This window comes from Amia ocellicauda, chromosome 9, assembly GCF_036373705.1.
Source record: "Amia ocellicauda isolate fAmiCal2 chromosome 9, fAmiCal2.hap1, whole genome shotgun sequence".
In the NCBI taxonomy this organism is placed as follows: domain Eukaryota; kingdom Metazoa; phylum Chordata; class Actinopteri; order Amiiformes; family Amiidae; genus Amia; species Amia ocellicauda.
The window spans coordinates 7,309,251-7,328,351 of NC_089858.1; the positions used below are offsets into that span (position 1 = coordinate 7,309,251).

General features: G+C 36.7%; 2 protein-coding genes across 5 annotated transcripts in view; one reads left to right on the top strand and one right to left on the bottom strand.

The window, feature by feature from the left end:
• Positions 1–8,739, top strand: part of psmb7 (proteasome 20S subunit beta 7) — a 27,926-nt gene extending 19,187 nt beyond the window's left edge. Inside the window, exons 7-9 of one of the 2 annotated variants that reach the window (XM_066712913.1) lie at positions 7,329–7,480; positions 7,847–7,873; positions 8,510–8,739. In XM_066712913.1, the coding sequence (XP_066569010.1) occupies positions 7,329–7,480; positions 7,847–7,873; positions 8,510–8,621 (291 nt within the window). In that variant the 3' untranslated portion in view covers positions 8,622–8,739. The remainder of the gene's footprint in view (positions 1–7,328; positions 7,481–7,846; positions 7,874–8,509) is intronic. The other variant, XM_066712914.1, reaches the window with a different exon arrangement.
• A 2,646-nt stretch (positions 8,740–11,385) lies between these two features.
• The window catches only part of nek6 (NIMA-related kinase 6), a 93,069-nt gene continuing 85,353 nt past the window's right edge, over positions 11,386–19,101 (bottom strand). For all 3 annotated transcript variants that reach the window (XM_066712910.1, XM_066712911.1, XM_066712909.1), the window contains exons 9-10: positions 17,716–17,829; positions 11,386–13,346 (exon numbers count right to left, since the gene is read on the bottom strand). In XM_066712910.1, the coding sequence (XP_066569007.1) occupies positions 13,236–13,346; positions 17,716–17,829 (225 nt within the window). In that variant the 3' untranslated portion in view covers positions 11,386–13,235. The remainder of the gene's footprint in view (positions 13,347–17,715; positions 17,830–19,101) is intronic.

Below are 19,101 nucleotides of genomic sequence, written 5' to 3' on the forward strand. Positions count from 1 at the left end.
ACTGAAAAGAGCAGAATCTTCATAGGGCTCTCCCTCCCCCCTCTCCATCAATCGTACTTCAGTGACATCTGTCTGATGGGGAGCCTGGGTGCAGTGACAAGCTGCATATGAATTTGCTGTTTATTTGTGATGTTGATCTAAACTGCCAGTGTATGTGCCAGAGGGCTCAGGTGTGAAAGCCTGCAGGCTAATCCCACCATCTGACATTGGGGGTTTAATGACTCCGTGGGAAGGTGACCACTTGCTGGGAGGTTTTCATGCTGAATTGAGACGGCAGTCAGTGGAGGAAAGGGGAAGACCATCGGTGATAAACTAAAATGTTCCTGTGAGGGAGCCTCCCATTGTTCAATGCTTAAATCACTAATTTTATCTTTTTCACATGTTTTTCGTGGTGGAGAGTGTACAACAGGACTAAACGTACAATTAAAAATATATATATATAGAGCTTGTGTGGCTGATCTAAGCAGCTCTAGTTTGCATGTTGGCAGGCTATTTCTGGCACAGAATCTGAATGAGTTCATGCCCCCTTATTTCACTTCTGGGGACAGTTTCACAGTGGTTGGTTGAGGATTGTTCATATGATCTCAGTGAAGTTGTTCTTCAGTATTCGCTCAGCCCGCAGCAGTGTTGTGAATTGTGATGCCCTGACTCCTTGGTATGGGGCATGATTCTGGCCATGCTGTTCACAGCTGGTGGTCTGTGAAGGACTCTGCCGGAAACATCCACATTCTCCAAGAGATGCTTCTATGCCATTAGTCATATGATCAAAAAGGACATCATATCTATTAAATTGTCCCCGTTAACCCCATTACTCTAAGAGTTCACATGAGAATTATAAGAATCGTGGTTCAATTGCGAATTGACTTCACTTTAGTTTAGTTTAGGTTCAGTTTGTTTGACACCAGGAATTTGAACTTGAATTTTTATTAAAAGTGAATTTGGGTTAATTTGTTGTCCAGTGGACCAGAAGTCTGCTGGTTTCACATTGCGCTTTTCCAAACGCACTTGGTTGTCTTGCAGTGTATTTGAGCGGACGTTCTGTCTAAAGAAAAATTTAAAATTAAAAGGTGTGAGAGGCCCATAATACATAATTCTTTGAAGAAAATGGCAGAGGAGGCTTTAATCCACACAATGTCAGACTGTGTTATTGACCTGCACATCACATGGCATCTCCAATATCATCCCCACGCTTGCTATGTTGATATTATGTGTGGGGTCCACAATATTACCCATCTCAACCTGAACTTTACTTTTAATTCTATGTACATATATGTTTATTATACGTAATGTGTTATTAAACTTTAATGTGAGTGTTGGAGATCAAACGGGTTCTCGGATTAATGTTATAGTTTTGTAATGATTTTCTCGGATCTTTAAATACTAAATATAGTACCTACCTACCTTCTGAATGGTAAATGCACCCTTTCTTTACAGTGCGTTCAATGCAGTGACTTTAACATTATTCATTTTTCCTTTATTTTGAGTATTTTGCAATGTAGATGCAAAATCTATTTTCAATGGATTAAAAAAAGAAAATTAAATCCATGTTCAGATATTTCTTTAATCGTGTTTATGCATGAATCGCAAAAGTTTAATGTTCAGAATTACTAAGTACAAATGAAATTTGACAATAAGTATGGGAATAGTGGAAATGTATGTAAGTAGTGTTTTGAAATTGTTATTTCAATTAAAAATAAGATAAACTGCTGATTAATTCAGTATACTACCCTATTACAGATCAAACAGGTCTCATGGGGGTTAAATACCCTGAAGACAACAGATGTTGAATAGAAATTTGGGCATATTTAATACTGGTATGAAATATTAAGATGGTTTGTTGTACTTGTGTGGTGCTTATATCTGTTAAATTCATGCATATCGCCATTGTTGAAATATAGCTCACTGTGTAGTTCAGGGACCAACATTAGTGTTCGCAGCAGTAGACATGAATTATGAAAAGATTACCATTAAAAGTGTGTGGTGTATAATTTTGATATGCTTGGCTGTCGTTTAGACAATGCAGAAAGAAAAATGCTGCTGTAGAGACCGTTGCTTCTAGTCTGATTAGGAGAATACTGTATCTTAAGTTTCTGAAAGGCTGTAATAGTTTTATACTGAAGGAATAACTCCTGTTATGTGACTTGATTTTAAAGCGGCTAATTCTGAAAGATGGTTCAGTGCTGAAAATTTAAGCAATACTTTATTTCAAATTTATCTTTAATGCTCAATGTTTACTGTGACTGTATTGCCAGTTTGGTTTATATAAAAGTATGCCAAACTGAATGAGCAATTCCAAGTGGATCTAAAAATACATACTGTAAATACACAGGTGTGAACATAATCGCAAACTCTTTTCTTTCCAAATTGCTTCATACCTTACTTCAAAGTGTTTTCCCATTTATTTTTGCACACCTATTATTTGTCTTTCCTTGATGACAGTAACTACAGTAGCTATTATCTTGTAGCATAATCTTTGCACAATTTTAGGTTTCTTGGATTCATTTGATCTTGAGGGGCCCCTGAGTTGCTTGTCCTGTAAAGCCTTCAGTGCAGGGTGTAGCTTGTTGTGGAGATCACCGGTGCGGGTCCATGCTGTGCTACTAGCCAAGTGTGGCCTGGTGTTCCCCAGGGGTGAGCAGCTCTTGTCGGTTGCTGTGAAGCTGACTGGGTAGTCCTGGGCTCACTGCACACCATCAAGTTTGTGGTGTTCTCGGGATGAGCTGTGTCAGTCCTTCCTCAAACACTACAGCTCTGGTTTTGCGTTCTGGACTCCCAGTGGAAAAACAGGCAGATGGCTTTACAATGCATATTTCACAGGACACCTGTACGTGGTCTGCTCTCTGTCGATTCCAACCGTTGTAGATTTATTTACTAATGTGTTAGAGAAATTATATAAAATATTAAAAACACCTGCACTGTTGTAGCCTACTTCATTACATGTGATGCTTAAGTTTGTAATTGTTCATTAAGGCATATGGTTCTGAAATGCATTAAGTACCTATAGTTAAGTCAGATGGCCCTCCTTCTTCCATTTCAAAGAAGGCACACATGAAATGTTAAGGGTCTACATTGGCCTCATTTGTTACCAGATATATCTAGATCTATATTAAATGGTGCAATATTTCATTGTTTTTTTTGTTTTTTCCTTCTACCAACTTTCTGCAGAGCATTCATAGTTACCCCATACAGGTTTTGTCAGACCTTAATGTAAAACTTAAATAACTTGTCTGGTAGTGCTCCTAGAAGTAATCAAAACCACCATCTCACTGGATATAATGGTAATCTATCAGTTCGTAAGATGCAACAAAATGCTGTAGCAACTCTCTAGACAAAAGGTTTAAAGCAAAGATTTAATACATTCTCCCCATCCTGTGATGCTGTGGTGACAGTTTAAACTACTACTTTAAATCTCCACAGACTTTACGGCTACAGTGGGTTGCTATAAAGTTTAATAGCGCTACAACACATAAATCATCTTTTAAAGATGCTATGAGCAGCTCCGATATTAAATGCAGACAGTCTTCCATGCGATAAATAATTTATCAAACACTATTTCACATTAGAAATACATGCTGTGTTATTTATTTTGTCCCGTGCAGGGTTATTCCTCAGACGGCATTTAAGGAGAAACATTATTGGCCAGTATAATGAACTTTGCTAGAGTGTGGTTTATCCCACAGCGCAGCGTTGCAGCTGTGGTGACCGTTACATGGCCAATCTGGACCTTTTTGCGCCTTTCACAAGTGCTGCCCATTTGTCATGTAGCCGTAAATGGAGTTGCACATTGGAGTCCTGGGACACATTGTGTGATGCAGTGATGGAAATGAACAGATAGCGCTATAAAGGGATGCTTGTCACAGCTGACTGGTTATACAGTACATCACTCTTGGTGTAAAGTCATTTAAAGAAGTAAGCGGAGGCCCTGGAGACTCTTAGTCCCAGGTTACTTGAGACAGGAGGATAGGAACTATTAAATGCTTTTCTGCTGTACAAACATTGACTGCTGTGTGGAGTCAGGTTCTTGAAAACCACAACTATTATCCAAGTAGCAGCAGCAGCAGTAGTGTGTATGTATGTGTGTATGTGTGAATTAGATGTATAGATTTAGATTATATAGATAGATCAGCAGCAGCCTATAATTGATCCACTGCTGGAAGAAGGCCTCCCCAAGATGTTTCCTCTTGTTTAGGTCTACAGCTTCTCTTTTCTGTGTCACAACTGCGAAGTTTATTATTTAATCTCCCCACCTTTTATGTAGTCTTCTAGGTGTTTTTTGGTTTCTTGTTATCCATTCAATAGCTTCCTTTGTCCATCTTTGATCTGTTCTTGCAATGTGTCTGTCCCATTGCCATTTGTAACATTTTCAGTTTTATCACATTATTTTGTTCTTGGATCCATTCTTTTCTTTGTCTTGTTATTCCTAGCAGACATCTTTCCATGCTTTTTTGTGTCTTCTGCAGTTTCTGTAACAATTTTGCATTTTGGTCATAAGTGAGCACTGGTAGTATGGATTGATCAAATACTTTTATGTCCAGGCAAATAGTTTGATTTCCTATCAACAGCGTCCCGTTTTTTCCAAATGTACTCCATCCCATTTTCACTTTTGATTCCTTTGATAATATTCAAGTAACAAGTATAATGAAACAAAATTTAAAGTAAATGTATGTTAATATATGGAGTAAATGTATGTATATAGGTGAACATATACGTAGGGGAGGTTTTACATATGCCCCAATAAAAATGTTTAAACAAGGGACAGAATAGACCCAAGTACATGGACCTACACATTTTTTGGACATTTGACTTTGTTGTGGGAACATACATAGTTTAGGCAGAATGTGAATAGGCTTTAGCCTATACTTTGTAATATCTGCCTTTGCCATAAGAGTTTCTACATTTTGTGAATGAGATTATAGCTCCAGTCTGCAGGTTTCCAGCTCACTCTTGACATGCAACACTTACTGTTTTGACCATAACTTCTGTGGCATTTTTTATTTTATTTTATGTTAATGTGAGGAAGTGGAAAACACATCTATGTTTGAGAGTCTGTTCTCCAACCAGTAGTGTGAAGGTAGTTCTCAACATAAACATATGCACATGCAGCAACTAACCCACATTACACCCACCTGTCCTTTTCAGAATTGACCCCATATGCTAATGTCTCGCATAATATTAATAATTAGTATTTAGTAATTAGATTGGTCACTTTTGCCCTTGTATTGGTGCATTTAAAGCAATATTTATTTATATACATTAAGAAATTGACATGGTATATAAATAACATAAATAACTGGCATTGCTGAGCCAACTGTCCTGCAAAAGCAATGGGCGATACTGGGAGGCCAGTATGTTAGGTGACCCCTACTTCCAACTACCTTTACCTTGAAGTAGAAACTGTTGCCCATAGGCGTTTAGTTATCTGTGAGAATTAAGTGTCTACCTAAATAGTTTATGAGATCTAAGCTGTTGAAAAGGTGTAGCCAGCGGCAGCTTATTGAACAATGCATATAAGATCCCCTTCTGGGAATGCTTTAAAGAGCTAAAGTTACAGTACTCCTGTTAAAGATATGGGAATAGGTTGATGCAGAAAGAGGCAGCTCTCACAGGTAACACTTCTGTTATCTGTGCTGCCCATGTAACTCCTACAGAGAACATTTGGACAAGTATGTATTTATTTTTAGTTTGAAGTAATATCTACTTTATCCATGGAAGAACACTTAGCTTCTACATTTCACCCAGTCATTACAATATGTCTAGTTTAAAATGCTTCCTTTTAATAGAATGTTTTTTTTTTTTTTTGAGGTTGTAGTTTTATTTGTCATGTCTTGCATTTCTCTTACCCTTATGTTCAAGTGCACATTAGTCACAAGCTCCATATTGACAAAATAAAATGTACAAACTTCATTTATCATCCAAAATTAAGCTGACCAAATGCTTAAATATGTGATTTGTCATGAAGAATGTTGCTAGTGAAACAAATAGGCCAACATACTTCTGTCTGTTTACAGCTTCCTTGTAGAAAAGCTACAATATACAATATACTATATATATATATATATATATATAAATAGGCGCAAAGACCAAAGTCGGGTAAATAAAATGAACAATTCAACCCTTTTCATGCTTAGCCTTTCACTTTGGTTTGGTCCGTTGAATTACTACCATTAATTTAGCAGATGGACCACTGCTTTGCTGGTATTTTCTTGCTATTGTGCAAATGTATTGAAATCTAGTAAGCTGTAAATCAAAAATATAATTCTTTTTTTTCTTTAAGAGAATCTTTAAGGATTTCCCTTTAAGGAAAAAGACAGTTTGGACATTCTAGAATATAAATCTGAAGCATTTACTGGGACATTTTATCAACTTTTTTTTGTTTGTTGGTTTTATCAGGTGTAGCTATATTTCATTTCCACTCTAAATCATGGATTAAAATAAACATTTGTGTAATTGCAAGGTGTTTTACATCAGTGTTAATTGTAAGTCACAAAATGACGCATTTTTATCGAATTGCCAATAGAGGGAGCCATTGCTTTTCAAAAAATGTCTTGCCATTATATATGCATTAAAACAATTGTTCATAAATAAATATCCTGGCATTAAAGACATTTCTACTGTGTTAGGCTTTTTTTCTGTCTTCAGCTTTAAAAAATATATATATATTTCATTAGCTGAGGGGCTGTTAGTTAAAATGAAAATGTACTTGCTTTGTGATTTCACCCTTATCTAAATTAGTATTAACATTTTATGTTCTATATGAACACACACAATTCATTCAGTATTGATGGGATTTGTAACCTTTTCCACAATTGTTTTTTAAAAATCTAAATGGTAATATTCCCTGTGAATAGTAAAAAATAAAAAAAAAACATCCGTTTCCAGCTACAATAAAAGTATATTCAGAGTTAGTGAAGTGAAGTTAATTAAAAAGTTTACATTGATCTATATATTTTTGCTGCCTTTTTCAACTAATCATTTACAATCTCCCCCCCAATCCCCCCAAAAGAGGTCAGGGTTAATTTAATTTGTTTACGACATTTTCTTTGCTCTAAATTGAATCTCATAAATACTTTCCTATTAGCTGTGACAGAATCATCCAGCTCTTATTAACCATTGAATTAATTGAATGTAATCGGAAATGCATGCATGGATGGATGATGAGTGGAATTGTGTGCCAAACACTGCATGGCATTAGTTGCATGATTAATATTAAAATGGTTTCTTCACCTAAGTTCTTTGATTTTAACAACAATCATAATGATGAAAATAATGAAGATTTCCATAGTTGCATCAAGTTTGTTAAGTGTTTCCTTTCTCTCCCGATTTGTTAGGAAGAGGAAGCTAAGCAGCTGGTCAGAGATGCCATCGCAGCCGGGATTTTCAATGACCTGGGCTCCGGCAGCAATATCGATCTCTGTGTCATCACCGAAGGCAAGGTCGACTATTTACGCCCACATGACGAGGCCAACAAAAAGGGCGTCCGGTGAGATTCTTATTTCATCTAATCCTTAAAATCAGTTGCTGATATGTGCACGCCATTTGCCTGCTCTTTCCCTAAATGCTTAAAATCAGCATCGTTGGGTTTTTGAAGCACACATTTGATCTGACTTTTAACGTTACGATATAGTGAGTAGAGATCCGCAAAAAATAGAAAAGTTTCCGTGTTCTGTTAATACACCTAGTGAATTAAAACCTTTACATCTTAAATGGTTAATTAGCATTGCAGGCTAGAAAACGCAAACTGAGCTTTTGTATTATTTAGAAACGTACAGCACATATTCACATTTGTTATATAGAACCTACATTTGATTTATTTTTAATGTGAAACATATACTTATTTTATTTTAAGAATACGTGAACTTGAAGCCCTACCAGAGTGAGTAATGCATATTTTTGTGATGTGCAGTAGGCTGTTTTTTTTTTTTTTTGTAGGTTTCAAATATAACCAATCAACTAATGTTTGAAGTGTTTGGATTGTTTTCTATACTAACAAATTGTAACCTTAGTATCATAGTTGCATTTTTGAGTCATGCAATATAGTAGTTTATGCTTTGCTGTTTTTAAATAAATTCCCTGTTAAACAATACTAGAACGTTAAGAAATAACCAAAATATGACTTGACTAACTAGGGAGATTTCCAAACGGAGAAGTGAGGATCTTCGAAGAGGTCTCTGTGAGCGGCAGTTACATTCCAAGTTATAGAAACCACGCCAGGCATTTTATATGCTGTAATGGCCAGGGCCACATGCTCACGTCCTTGTTTACAATAGTCTCTTGCTACTCCTTGCTCTGCATTGTGCAGATCTGTGCACATCCCCGATCTCAAGTGTTTGACTTCCATTTGTTCTGGTCACTTTCCACAAGCGAAGGATCCTTGTAAAGCTTGTCATTCCCAAACAATTTTGGTGTGTGCGTTTGCTGATCAACGAAATGTGATCTGCAGAGTGCAACCCCACACTAACCCGAATCGCTCGGCTTTATAAATTGACCCCCCTTTGTTCCCTTCACACAGATCTGGCAGTTACAAGTACAAAAGAGGCACGACTGGAGTTCTGTCAAAGACGGTCATCCCCTTCAATCTGGAAGTCGTGGAGGAGACCATACAAACTATGGACACATCCTGAGAGTGCTTTATACCTTGCTCCTCACTTGTGTTGTGGTATTCAAATGTGTGTTGTATTCCTGATATCACAGTGATCACCTAATGTTGGCTCAGTTTTACTATTAAAGCTTGTGTATGAAGATGAGTTTCTGTTTTTCTTTGTCTGAAGCTGACATGTCTTGGGAATCAACATTTTTTATTGGGGGGGCATTTAATATAATAATTAAGATTGCTGGTTCTCAATTAACTTGAAGGTATACAAATTGTCATGTTGACGTCGCTCCCTTTTTGATGGCCAAGTACTCGTGTCTTCATCACTGAAACTCAGCCTTTTCACGCAGCAGATTCTCACAATGTTGCTCTTCATTATTTGATTACCATTTAAACGGATCTCCATGAAATTTAATTGAAGCATTTTAAATAGTCGTTGTCAAGGGAATGCTTTCAGAAAATTGGCTTTCACGTAATTTCCAAAACTGGAGGAAACGGAGTTTTCTTCAGAACTACATATATTTCTGCTGGTCTCACTTTTTTTCCTTTTGTCTAGTCAGTTTGGAGAATTTTACATATGCAATTTTAACTTCACGGAACATTTCCCTCATGAGGACTAAGTGTTGGACAGAAAGACAGTTTAACTTGTTTAACCCACAGTCTAACGAACGTTGACAACAAATAATCAGAAAAATGTTCTGGAGGATGTGAGTGGCACTGTATGAGAGACAGTTCTATAGGAGCTTGAGAAAAATGTAACTTACTAAATATATTTCCAATTTAATACCATATTTTACGCTTTTTAATACATGTTTAGGATAAGTATGTGATTGAGACTCCTTTATTGATCAGTTGCCTTTTTTAAATCTGTTACATTAAAAGTTTGCCTATTTTATACATTGCACTGAAAAAGTCTTTGTTGGAACCGATAAGGGTTGATATGTACAGCTATGCCTGTATGATGATGCCAGTTTTATTACTTGCAGTTGTGCACTTGCGTTCTGTTTCTCTTCAGAACCCTGTGCTTTTTCCGATGCCTGTGATATTGACCGGTTCTCACACACATCGTACAAATAATGATAAAGCTTCAGTATAGATAAGTCAGAGGTCAGCTTGAGTGGCAAATGTCAACATAGTTTATCCAAATTGACTGGCAAAGCAATATTATGCTGCCAGTATTATATATCAATTTTCGTTTTGCCTGCCGTGGATATAGAATTGTACTACGAGTCTAGTAATGAATGGCAGTGTAAAGAACATTGCACAAAAGGTCAATATCAGAGAAACACTGAGCGTGTTTGACATTTGCTTGACATTTCACAGTTTATGGTATTACTATATGTTAGTTATACTGGGTAGAGACACTGTTTCCTACTAAGTAGGAAAGGGATTGTGGGAGGTGGCAAAATAGACAAAACTTAGTTAAGTCATGGAATTGCAGTGTTTTGCAATTCTGTTCTAACTGTAGAGTACAGTTATGGAATGGCTTGTATAATATTTACATTTGTTTCTCACTACTTATTTAGAATATTAAGTTAATGTAAAAATCTATGTTAACCAAAATACTTTCTGAATTAGACTAAATCAAATTCCTATACTGGAGAAAATGGTTTTTATAATGACATCATATTAAAAGTTTAACCAATCGATTGCCGTACATTGCATTAAGTTAACAATGCATTTAACAGCCTGTAGCTAAGTGCCTGTCAGGGGAAGCCTGAGATCAAAGATGCATGTATCCTGATGGTCTTGGTTTAAAGCACCCATTGTTGTTAATGGGGTTAACAGAAAAAATTAAATGACTATTCCTTTATTCATGTGCTTTATGTGAAAGTATCTGGGTGACAATTTTAGAGCAAAAATATAGTGGGTAAGGGAAATAATGTATTTGCTTGGTAATGTGGAAAAGGCAAAGCCTATGGCTTGTGGTTGCAACTTGCCACATGCAGTATCAGTAACTGCATAGCTGTTGTCATAAAATACTAATTCTTGCATATTTATCCATCTCCTGTGCCTTCCTACCATATCTTCTGTGACTTTGCCTTCTCTGATATCTTAATAAACTTCCACATCTTCCCCTAAATGGGACCATTTTGAAAACTAACATGTTAATTACTGTATTACTATATTTCTATGTCTCTATATCTATCTATATCTATATATATATATATATATATATATATATCAAAGTTATGCTGGTGATTTATACACAAACTGCAGAATTTGTACCAGGATAAAAATGAAATGTGGGGAAAAAATGTTTTTTATTGATCTCCAATTTGTAAGAATGTGTGCCATGACTTGTGTGCCAGTTCTGATTTTCATGGGTTGTGTGATTAGTGGAACTGGGAAACCCTATGCTGTGTTGGGACTGTATTTGCTATAGAAAAAAACCCAACTTAGTTGGGAAAGGATTTTGGTAAGCCATCTTTTATACTAATTTCAGTGGTTCTATTCATGGAATTCAAAATCATTTGGGAAGAACTGTCTATGTATTATGAGTTTTCCCTTAGGGTGTGTTTGACTGCAGATTTTCTACTCCAGTCTCCAAAGATTATAGGCAACTCTGAGCAACAACAAGGCTGCCAATTAATGCTGATGCTTTGTAAGAATGAAAGAAACAAGAGGGAGTCGTTTTCTTTGAGAGGGATAAATACATTTGAAAGTTTCAAAAAACATAAATGGTACGCTATTAATGCGGTACTTAAAAGCCTCTGGAATCCCATCAGTGAAATTAAAATTCTCACACTAGTTAAATGTTATCTTATTTACTGGATTTACAATGCATAAGAAAGTCTGAGAGAGAGATGTTTATTTCCAACATAAATTAAGCATTGCTTGTCATTGTAACAGCACAATTGTATCAAGTGTTAAAAATTCCCATAGTACATCTTGCATAACAAATATCTGATATTGTAGTGATTTTTTTTTCTTACAAACAGGAAACACTTCAACGTGATTCCACTAGATTAAAATCACAGTGATATCAATGCCAAATCCCCCACTGACTTAAAAAAAATAGTTTTCTTTCATAATGATACAAATCATTATGACCTACTAAACATAAATTCATTACATTGTTATTCCTTTCACCAAACATTACATGGACACCGATTCACTAGAATTGACGAGCATCTACATACATATTCAGTCCAGGTATGTATGTGTACACAAAATAAAGAATGTGTGTAATATATACTCAAAACCAGTTAAATTTGGACGTTTGCCTCCAAAGCACATATGATATTTGAGGGATTAAAAATGGTAGCATATTGTCACAAAAATAGTGTCCTTTTAAATAGGTAAAGGATTTAACAAGTAATTTTCACTCAGAATTAGATTCCTATAGTTCTGCTCCTGCATCATAAATAAACTAAAACAGTTTATATTTGTTATCAGGGTAGAATCTCTTGTTGCAATACTGGTATCTTTGGTAAATCAAGATGCATTTCCTGAATTGTAGCAGGTAAAATACAAGCAATTTCTGTTAAACATTGAAGGAAGACAAAAAGTATATAGCATACTCCATATCATCAGTATTTTATAATGTCCTGTGAAAGCAGTTCTTACTGTCAATATTTGTAAAATGACTTTTTCTGATTAAAGTTTTAGATGTAAATGGAGAGATTTCTGCCCATAAACCCCCTGGTTTATAAGTATCTGAGGGCCCATAGTGAGATGAAAATTTGAAATACAATTCTCACCCTGATTGTTCTTCACATGATCAGTTTCTGCATATCTGTGATATCTATATCTATTGATATCCTAAAGGAGATTCCATTCAACATATATATAGCATGTGCTTTACTTTAACTGGTTTTAGAATTTTAGTTCACATTTGCTGATCATTTTCACAGTTGCAAAAAATACTTCTGAAACAAGAAACGTTTATATGTCGTCCGGAGAAGACAAGAAACTTAAAAAGTAGAACTGCACTCCATTACGAATAAACCTCCGAGAAGAAAAAACTAACCAGTCCCCATCAACAGTCGCTTTCCAAATTGAAACTTCAAACCACAATTTTGACAAAGTAAACTTGGAAGCTTTAACAATTGAAATAATAATAATAATAATAAAAAAAAGCCTTAGCAAGAAACGTTTACTAGAGTTCAGACAGTCATATGTATCTTTTTTAACAGTAAAGCTTAAAGAAAAGTAAAAATAAAAGTTATATTATTTAAAATATGTAATTAGTAAGCAAATAAACAGCGAGAACCACCAGTGGCTTAAAAATGGCAATTTCATCTAGTTTTAAAATACACTGATTATTCAGACATTCTTATTAATATGATAGTTTTCACAAACCTAAGAATCTGAACAGATGCTACACGAATGGAAATAAGCACCCTCTGTATCACAATGTGTATCTGAGTTTCTCCTTTCTGCCACCCCACTGTAAAACATTTTATATATTTTTACCACTTTGCCATAGTGGAGCATTTGAAAGGTCTTGTTAAAATAAATGGTTCCCTCCCCAAAAATAAACTGGTGCAGACACCCTCTTGAGTTTCTTGAAGTGTAACATCTTCTAAAAATTCAAGTAAGACCAAACGTGGGTGTTGTTGTTGGTTTTTTTTTTTGTGTGGGGAGGGTGTTTGTCTCTCCTTTTTTCTTCTTTGTTCTTCAAAGAGTTGTGATGAATATCTCAGGTGCTGGTGGTCCAGACATGCATCTGTTTCGCTATCTGGTTGACGAAAACGATGTCGGGTCTCTGATCTGGGTCTGGGTTTATGCACATGCTGACCAGTTCTCGCAGCTACACAAAGACAAAGGCAGAGATAGTTATGAGACTTACGCAGATAAACTGCACTTTTATTAAAATGTGGATTAAAAAACAAAACCTAAAATTACAGTTGTCACGCACCTAATCCTAAATTTCTAAACAGGATGGTTTTGAGTTTGATGTTTAAAACTGAAATGCATTTTAAACACACATAGAAGCTAGACGTCCGTCTTTCAACATAAAGAGCTGATGAAATTAAATCTTTAAACCGTGAAGTGTCTGTCATGTTCAAGCGTGTCTCGTTAGCCAATGCTAAAAGTTTTGCAGTCCATGTGTAAACGAACATGCAGTTTCTTACCTCCCGTGCTTGTGCTCAGTTGCCTACATTGTTTTAACTAAAAAGACAAGATAACTCCTATAAATAATGATTGTTCCAGTATCTTCTTATGAATGGAAATATAAAATTAGATATATGTGCATTGCCTTTGATTAACTGATTTCTGTTAAGGACACAAATTAAAGCATTTATTATTTTTATTGGTTTTTGGTAATTCCTTTTGAAAACAACCAAATCTTAATATACAATGGCCACAATGTAACAGTTATGTTTATGTCTGTAGGCATCCCACAATAGAAAGTATGGTTTTCTTCTTCCTTCAGTGGAGGGGTAGGTATTTGTATTCTTCTAAAAAGAATATCAAGGGATGAACATTTCTATTTTTCTCAGTCATCCTCTTGATTTATAGTTTGTATGTTCAATTGCATTAATTATTCTGCTTATATTTCAGCATTTCCTGAGAAGCCTGTAGCCGTAAGGAACTCACAAGCGCTAGTATCCTTAATTTGGATCTGGTGTTAATTTAATGTTGTACCTTTGTATTGTATATAAACAAAGGGATGTCAACATTTGCTGAATGGCAATTTGTGGTTTGTAAAAAGAAAAAGAATAAGGGAGGAAAAAAGTCCCCTCTTTTGCTCAGGATTTGATTTGCATTTCATTAGCTGAGTTAGGATATTTTACTGTCACTGCTACCCCTCCCTTCCCCCTTTCTTTTCTATTTTCAGAGCCACTCTTGGTTGTCCAGAGTACTAATTTCTAAGACTACACTAAGTTTGTGCCCGCCTGTGATGTATGAACCCTTATTGGATAGTGGGGGGAAAAAAAAAACACACAGAGAAAATGTCTGTAATGCAAATGCAGTATCTGGCAATCAATTTTATATGAAATCTGCACACACAAAATAAAAGTTCTCCCCCTGTCATTTACATAGATTTAAAGGGAGGAAGAAAAAAAAAGAAACTTTAAAATACGGCTAAAGCTATGTAAGACCTGACCTTCTAATGCTGTACTTCTAACATACTGCTGTCACTTGCCTCACTAAAAACACAGGGCTTGGCAAGGGGGAGGGGGGACTGCGCAGTCTTGTGTACCAGATAACGGAGTAAAAAGATATACAAGCCTTTGTCTGGCCTCATTTCAAGCCCTGTCAGCCTGCCTGTTTGGAGTCTAATACCATCTGGTATCCTGCTCTCTGGGAGCGGATGATCGGGGGCTCGCGTCGTTCCCTTCACACTCTCGGCAGTATCACCACACCGACTCTCAATCACTGCCAGGAGGGGATGGTGCGGAGAGGGAAAGACACCGCTACCTTTTACACACACAGTCAGGCTCAGCGCCCCGGTAAAGAAGGGGATTCAATTATTAATCGTACATTTTGTAGCTGCTGAATAGGTGATCCCTCTCTGCTTGGTTTATATACTGTGCTACATTACCTGCTTGGACATATGTGATTTATGAAGTGCAGGGCTACATTCTTCAATCCCCTCCAATTAGGTTTGGCCATCAATTTGCCGGATTGGATCTCTCACTAAATATTTCAATCGGTGTTTGCGTTCGCCGGTTTGGTCTAAAGAAATGTTTTGTTCTTAATTGACTAGTTTTTAGATCGCATTCTTGTAAGGGTTGAGAAACCGAAGCACAAAACAATCCACTCCTCCCATTCGAAATTAGACCTAACATCCATGTTTGACTGTATCCGTTGGGTTTTCTCTGTTCCATCACTGAACATCGAAAACCAGGCCTATTCCAGTTGAGACCCACGTAATAAGTGAGCTGTAGTCTATTAATGGTATAAATGGAAGATGGATTTAATATGAAAATCCCCCAACCCCCTCTCCCTGATCATTTGTCAGTTAGCTGTAATTAATACATGGTCTTCACTTTTCTATGATACAGTATCTATTCATGTTGCTTTGAGATATTCAAGCACTACAAGGAGAGCAGTGAATGAGTATCTAATGCAGATATAATCCATAAATAGCTACAGTACGTCCATCATCGGACCCGGCGTAAAATATTCTAAAGCTCCATTTTGATGTTTCAAACAGCAGTCGATCTATGATCATCAAATAACGATAACCCAAGTTTATTTTTATTTTTAAAAGTTAGCAATGGTATTTATTTATAGGATGATGAGGCTGAGATCAAATTTTCTCATGCCATTTCTCTCACTGTGTTTATGGGCGTGAACTGGGGAATTGGTTCCAGTGCTTATGACCTTGTTTTCTTTCTTTGTCACACTACTGATCAGACTTGAACTAAAAGCCGTTGTTTTTTTTTTTTTGTCTGGTGTTTTGATTTCATGCCTACAGATGATCCCGGATTGATTAATCTTCCATGACAATCCAGAACATATGCTTTCCCACAAAGCCAATTAAGGCAAAACGCACCTGGGATCGGCAGTGAAACATACTATTTAGTAGATTCAAGGCAAGATTATTTAAAATGTTACCTTCCCCTCGATTGAACGAGGCATGTAGGGAAGGTGAGTTAACCCTTGAAATGCTCTTCAGACAACACTTTGCCAATGCACCAGTGTGAGAATGCAACTTTTTTTTTTTTCCTCCAATGATTAGTGTCTGCTCTCTTTATTGACTTCAGTGTGGTGCTTGATACAAAAAGAGAGATTAAAAGGTTTGGATTAACTTCTGTAAAAGAATTTGCTTATGGATTTTTAATTTGTCTAAGTTTCCGTGTAACCCCATCCCTGGATCCTGTGCTTTCTCTGTCAGCTTGTCATTTAATCTTGCCACAAGAGAGCACTCTGGGAGAACAGCGATGGGTACATCTGTTCTTCTGCTTGCTAGGAGCGAACAGGTTTGTGTTATGTAAGCTGGAGTCAGACGTATTTATGTTTTTTTTATTGTTTTGTTTTTTTCATAGAGATTTATGTTATTTACCCATCCATAAGGCATTTTTAAAATAATATCTGGTATTCTTTGTTGCATAAAAAAGAACATCTGCTGCAGTACATGTCTTTTATTCACAATACACCCAATACAGTCTTGTAAATCCCTATGTTCTCGCAGTAGCCACTAGGCAATTCTGATTAGATTTGTATGCATGTGCTTCTTAATGCTAAGACTAAACCAGCACTATGCAATTAAAGGAACAGTAGTTGTGTTTTTTTTCTATTTCTATTTCTATTCACTCTTAACTGGACCCAAATCCAGGCACGGGCCCAGAGGGTTTGAACACATCGCGCATACTCCACATTCTACCTCAGGGCTGGCCGAAGCTCTCTCCCTGGAGGCTTAATGGAGGCTTCCAGTAGTCTCTACATAGCTGACACTGCCTCTAAATATGACCCCCTCCACTTCAACCGTCTCCTTATTTATATACTGCTTTACCCCTTTTGGGTTTGCAGTAACGCTAATCTCTTCTGATATATCGCCAATCGACGTGCAATCGAAAGGTTAAAAGGCCTTATTGCTGTGTGACACAAAAATGTATCTAAAGAAAACGATGGGTATGCATAATGCACACTAGGTTCAGATGATTTTAAAATAGCTTGTTACTGTATATGTCATGTTATATCATATTTATTTGCATTTCGGTTGCCTTTTTAAATTTTGTATTGATTAATGAAAAGGAAAATCTGCAGCTGAGGCCCAGGTGGAAATTGTAGTAGTCTTGAATAAATAAAACCGAGCTGCCATTGAGTTCTAGTTACAAAGGCTTTTTTTTCTCCTGTTGATTAAAAACTCGTCAGTACACCATAATTTATTTATAAAGGTGAATTTATATCCTTTTCTCTTTTGGCCACAGGGCTAAATCTAGTCTGTTGCCCTCAGTACAAACACAAGTGCTCTGAACAGGCCTAGATATTATCCTAACATTGCTCTACCTTTCTAAAACACATTTTCCAGCTGTTCAATTGAATTAATGTAATGACATAGGACACAACAAATGAATAAAATGTCCAGGAAACGAAAGATATGTTCTGTCTGGCCTTGACATTACTGCAAGGCTACAAGTTTCAACTAAATGCCTACTGTAGTTGCTTAAATAGCTTCACTACCTCAGGTCTTTTTTGTTGTTTCATTGGGCTTTGACACTTACCTTTTCAGAGTAGTGATCTGGTGGAAGTGGCGGGTAATCACATTGTTCAATTTTATGGCACAGAGACAACAGGTTCATTTTGTCACCGTAGAAAGGACTTTGAAGAGCTGCCATCTGTAGGGAGGAAGAGAATAGATGAGTTTGGAAAGCACGGTATTGTGAGGAGATGACTTTCGCTGCCTGCTAATGAGACGCCCTTCAGGAATTAAAAATAGCAGACCCGAACGGCGATGTGAATGTGTGTCCTGTCTTAAAATAAAAAATAAAATCTAAATGAGATCTGACAGTGCAATGGTATATATTAAACAGCAACCAAGATTTGAATGTCCTGAAATGGTTTTAGCGGGTTTACAAAAGAAAAGTTTAGACGCGGAATAGCGAGGCACGTCAGCTTTGTTGGATATTCTGTACCGTTGATTAAAATATGCGAAGCGTCAAAAAACAGGAGCTATTCCCTTCAATGTCAAAGCTGCCATGTGTGTTTCTCCATCTTCTGTGGCATCTCTACAGACATAAAACAACCCACTTGAAAAACAGGGAGAAGTGGGAATAATTGTGGTGAAGAACATTGTGATTCACACGACGTTACAATTGGGAGGATGTACACACAAAAAATAACAATTTGCATATATAAATCAAAACTGCAAGACCACCTTTTTTCTTAAGAATACCAGTCTTGTTTTGCAAAATGTGACAAGTTGTATTTTCCCATGATGCCTTAAAACACAGAAACCTAAGTTTCACCAAGGGGTTACATACAATACAGCACATTTCAGACTGTCAAGTCTCCTTATTGCAGTTAAGCCATTGGCTAGTAAAGATCCAGTTCCTCCGACAATGCTGGCTCACTCAAGAAGAACAATAACCCATACTTTTATGTCAGTTAAATCCTATGGCCCTTATTCGCCGAAATCACGACCCCTAATTTCCCTCTTGTTGCCTCCTACGGGACACAGTAACCACCTGACTTAATGACCACTTAAAAGGAAGGTATTTGTTTTTTTGCGGCCTTCTAATTTTCCCTTGTATGTTCAGAACAATAGTCATTACCAGTGGATGCCCAGTACTCAGGCTGGGTCAAGGCACATTCGTCTGCTCACCAGAGAAGTTTCCTCTGCCCTTTTTTTTTTTGGTTGTGGAAGAAGCTCAGTCGAGGCGATAAATTCCTCTTCTCACTAGGCCACTGGTCTGTAAAGCCTAGTCTGTCATGGAGTGACTTGAATGAGCTTGACATGAATTTCTCTTCCTTATGCATGGAAAACTTATACCAATGGATGCTGGAGCAAAGATTTGCTAGTCGGTAGAGTCTGGAAGACAGTCCCTGTCAAGCTGGACCATTAAAATTGCACTCTCTCTTATGGCTGTTGGGCTATTTCTCCAAGACTG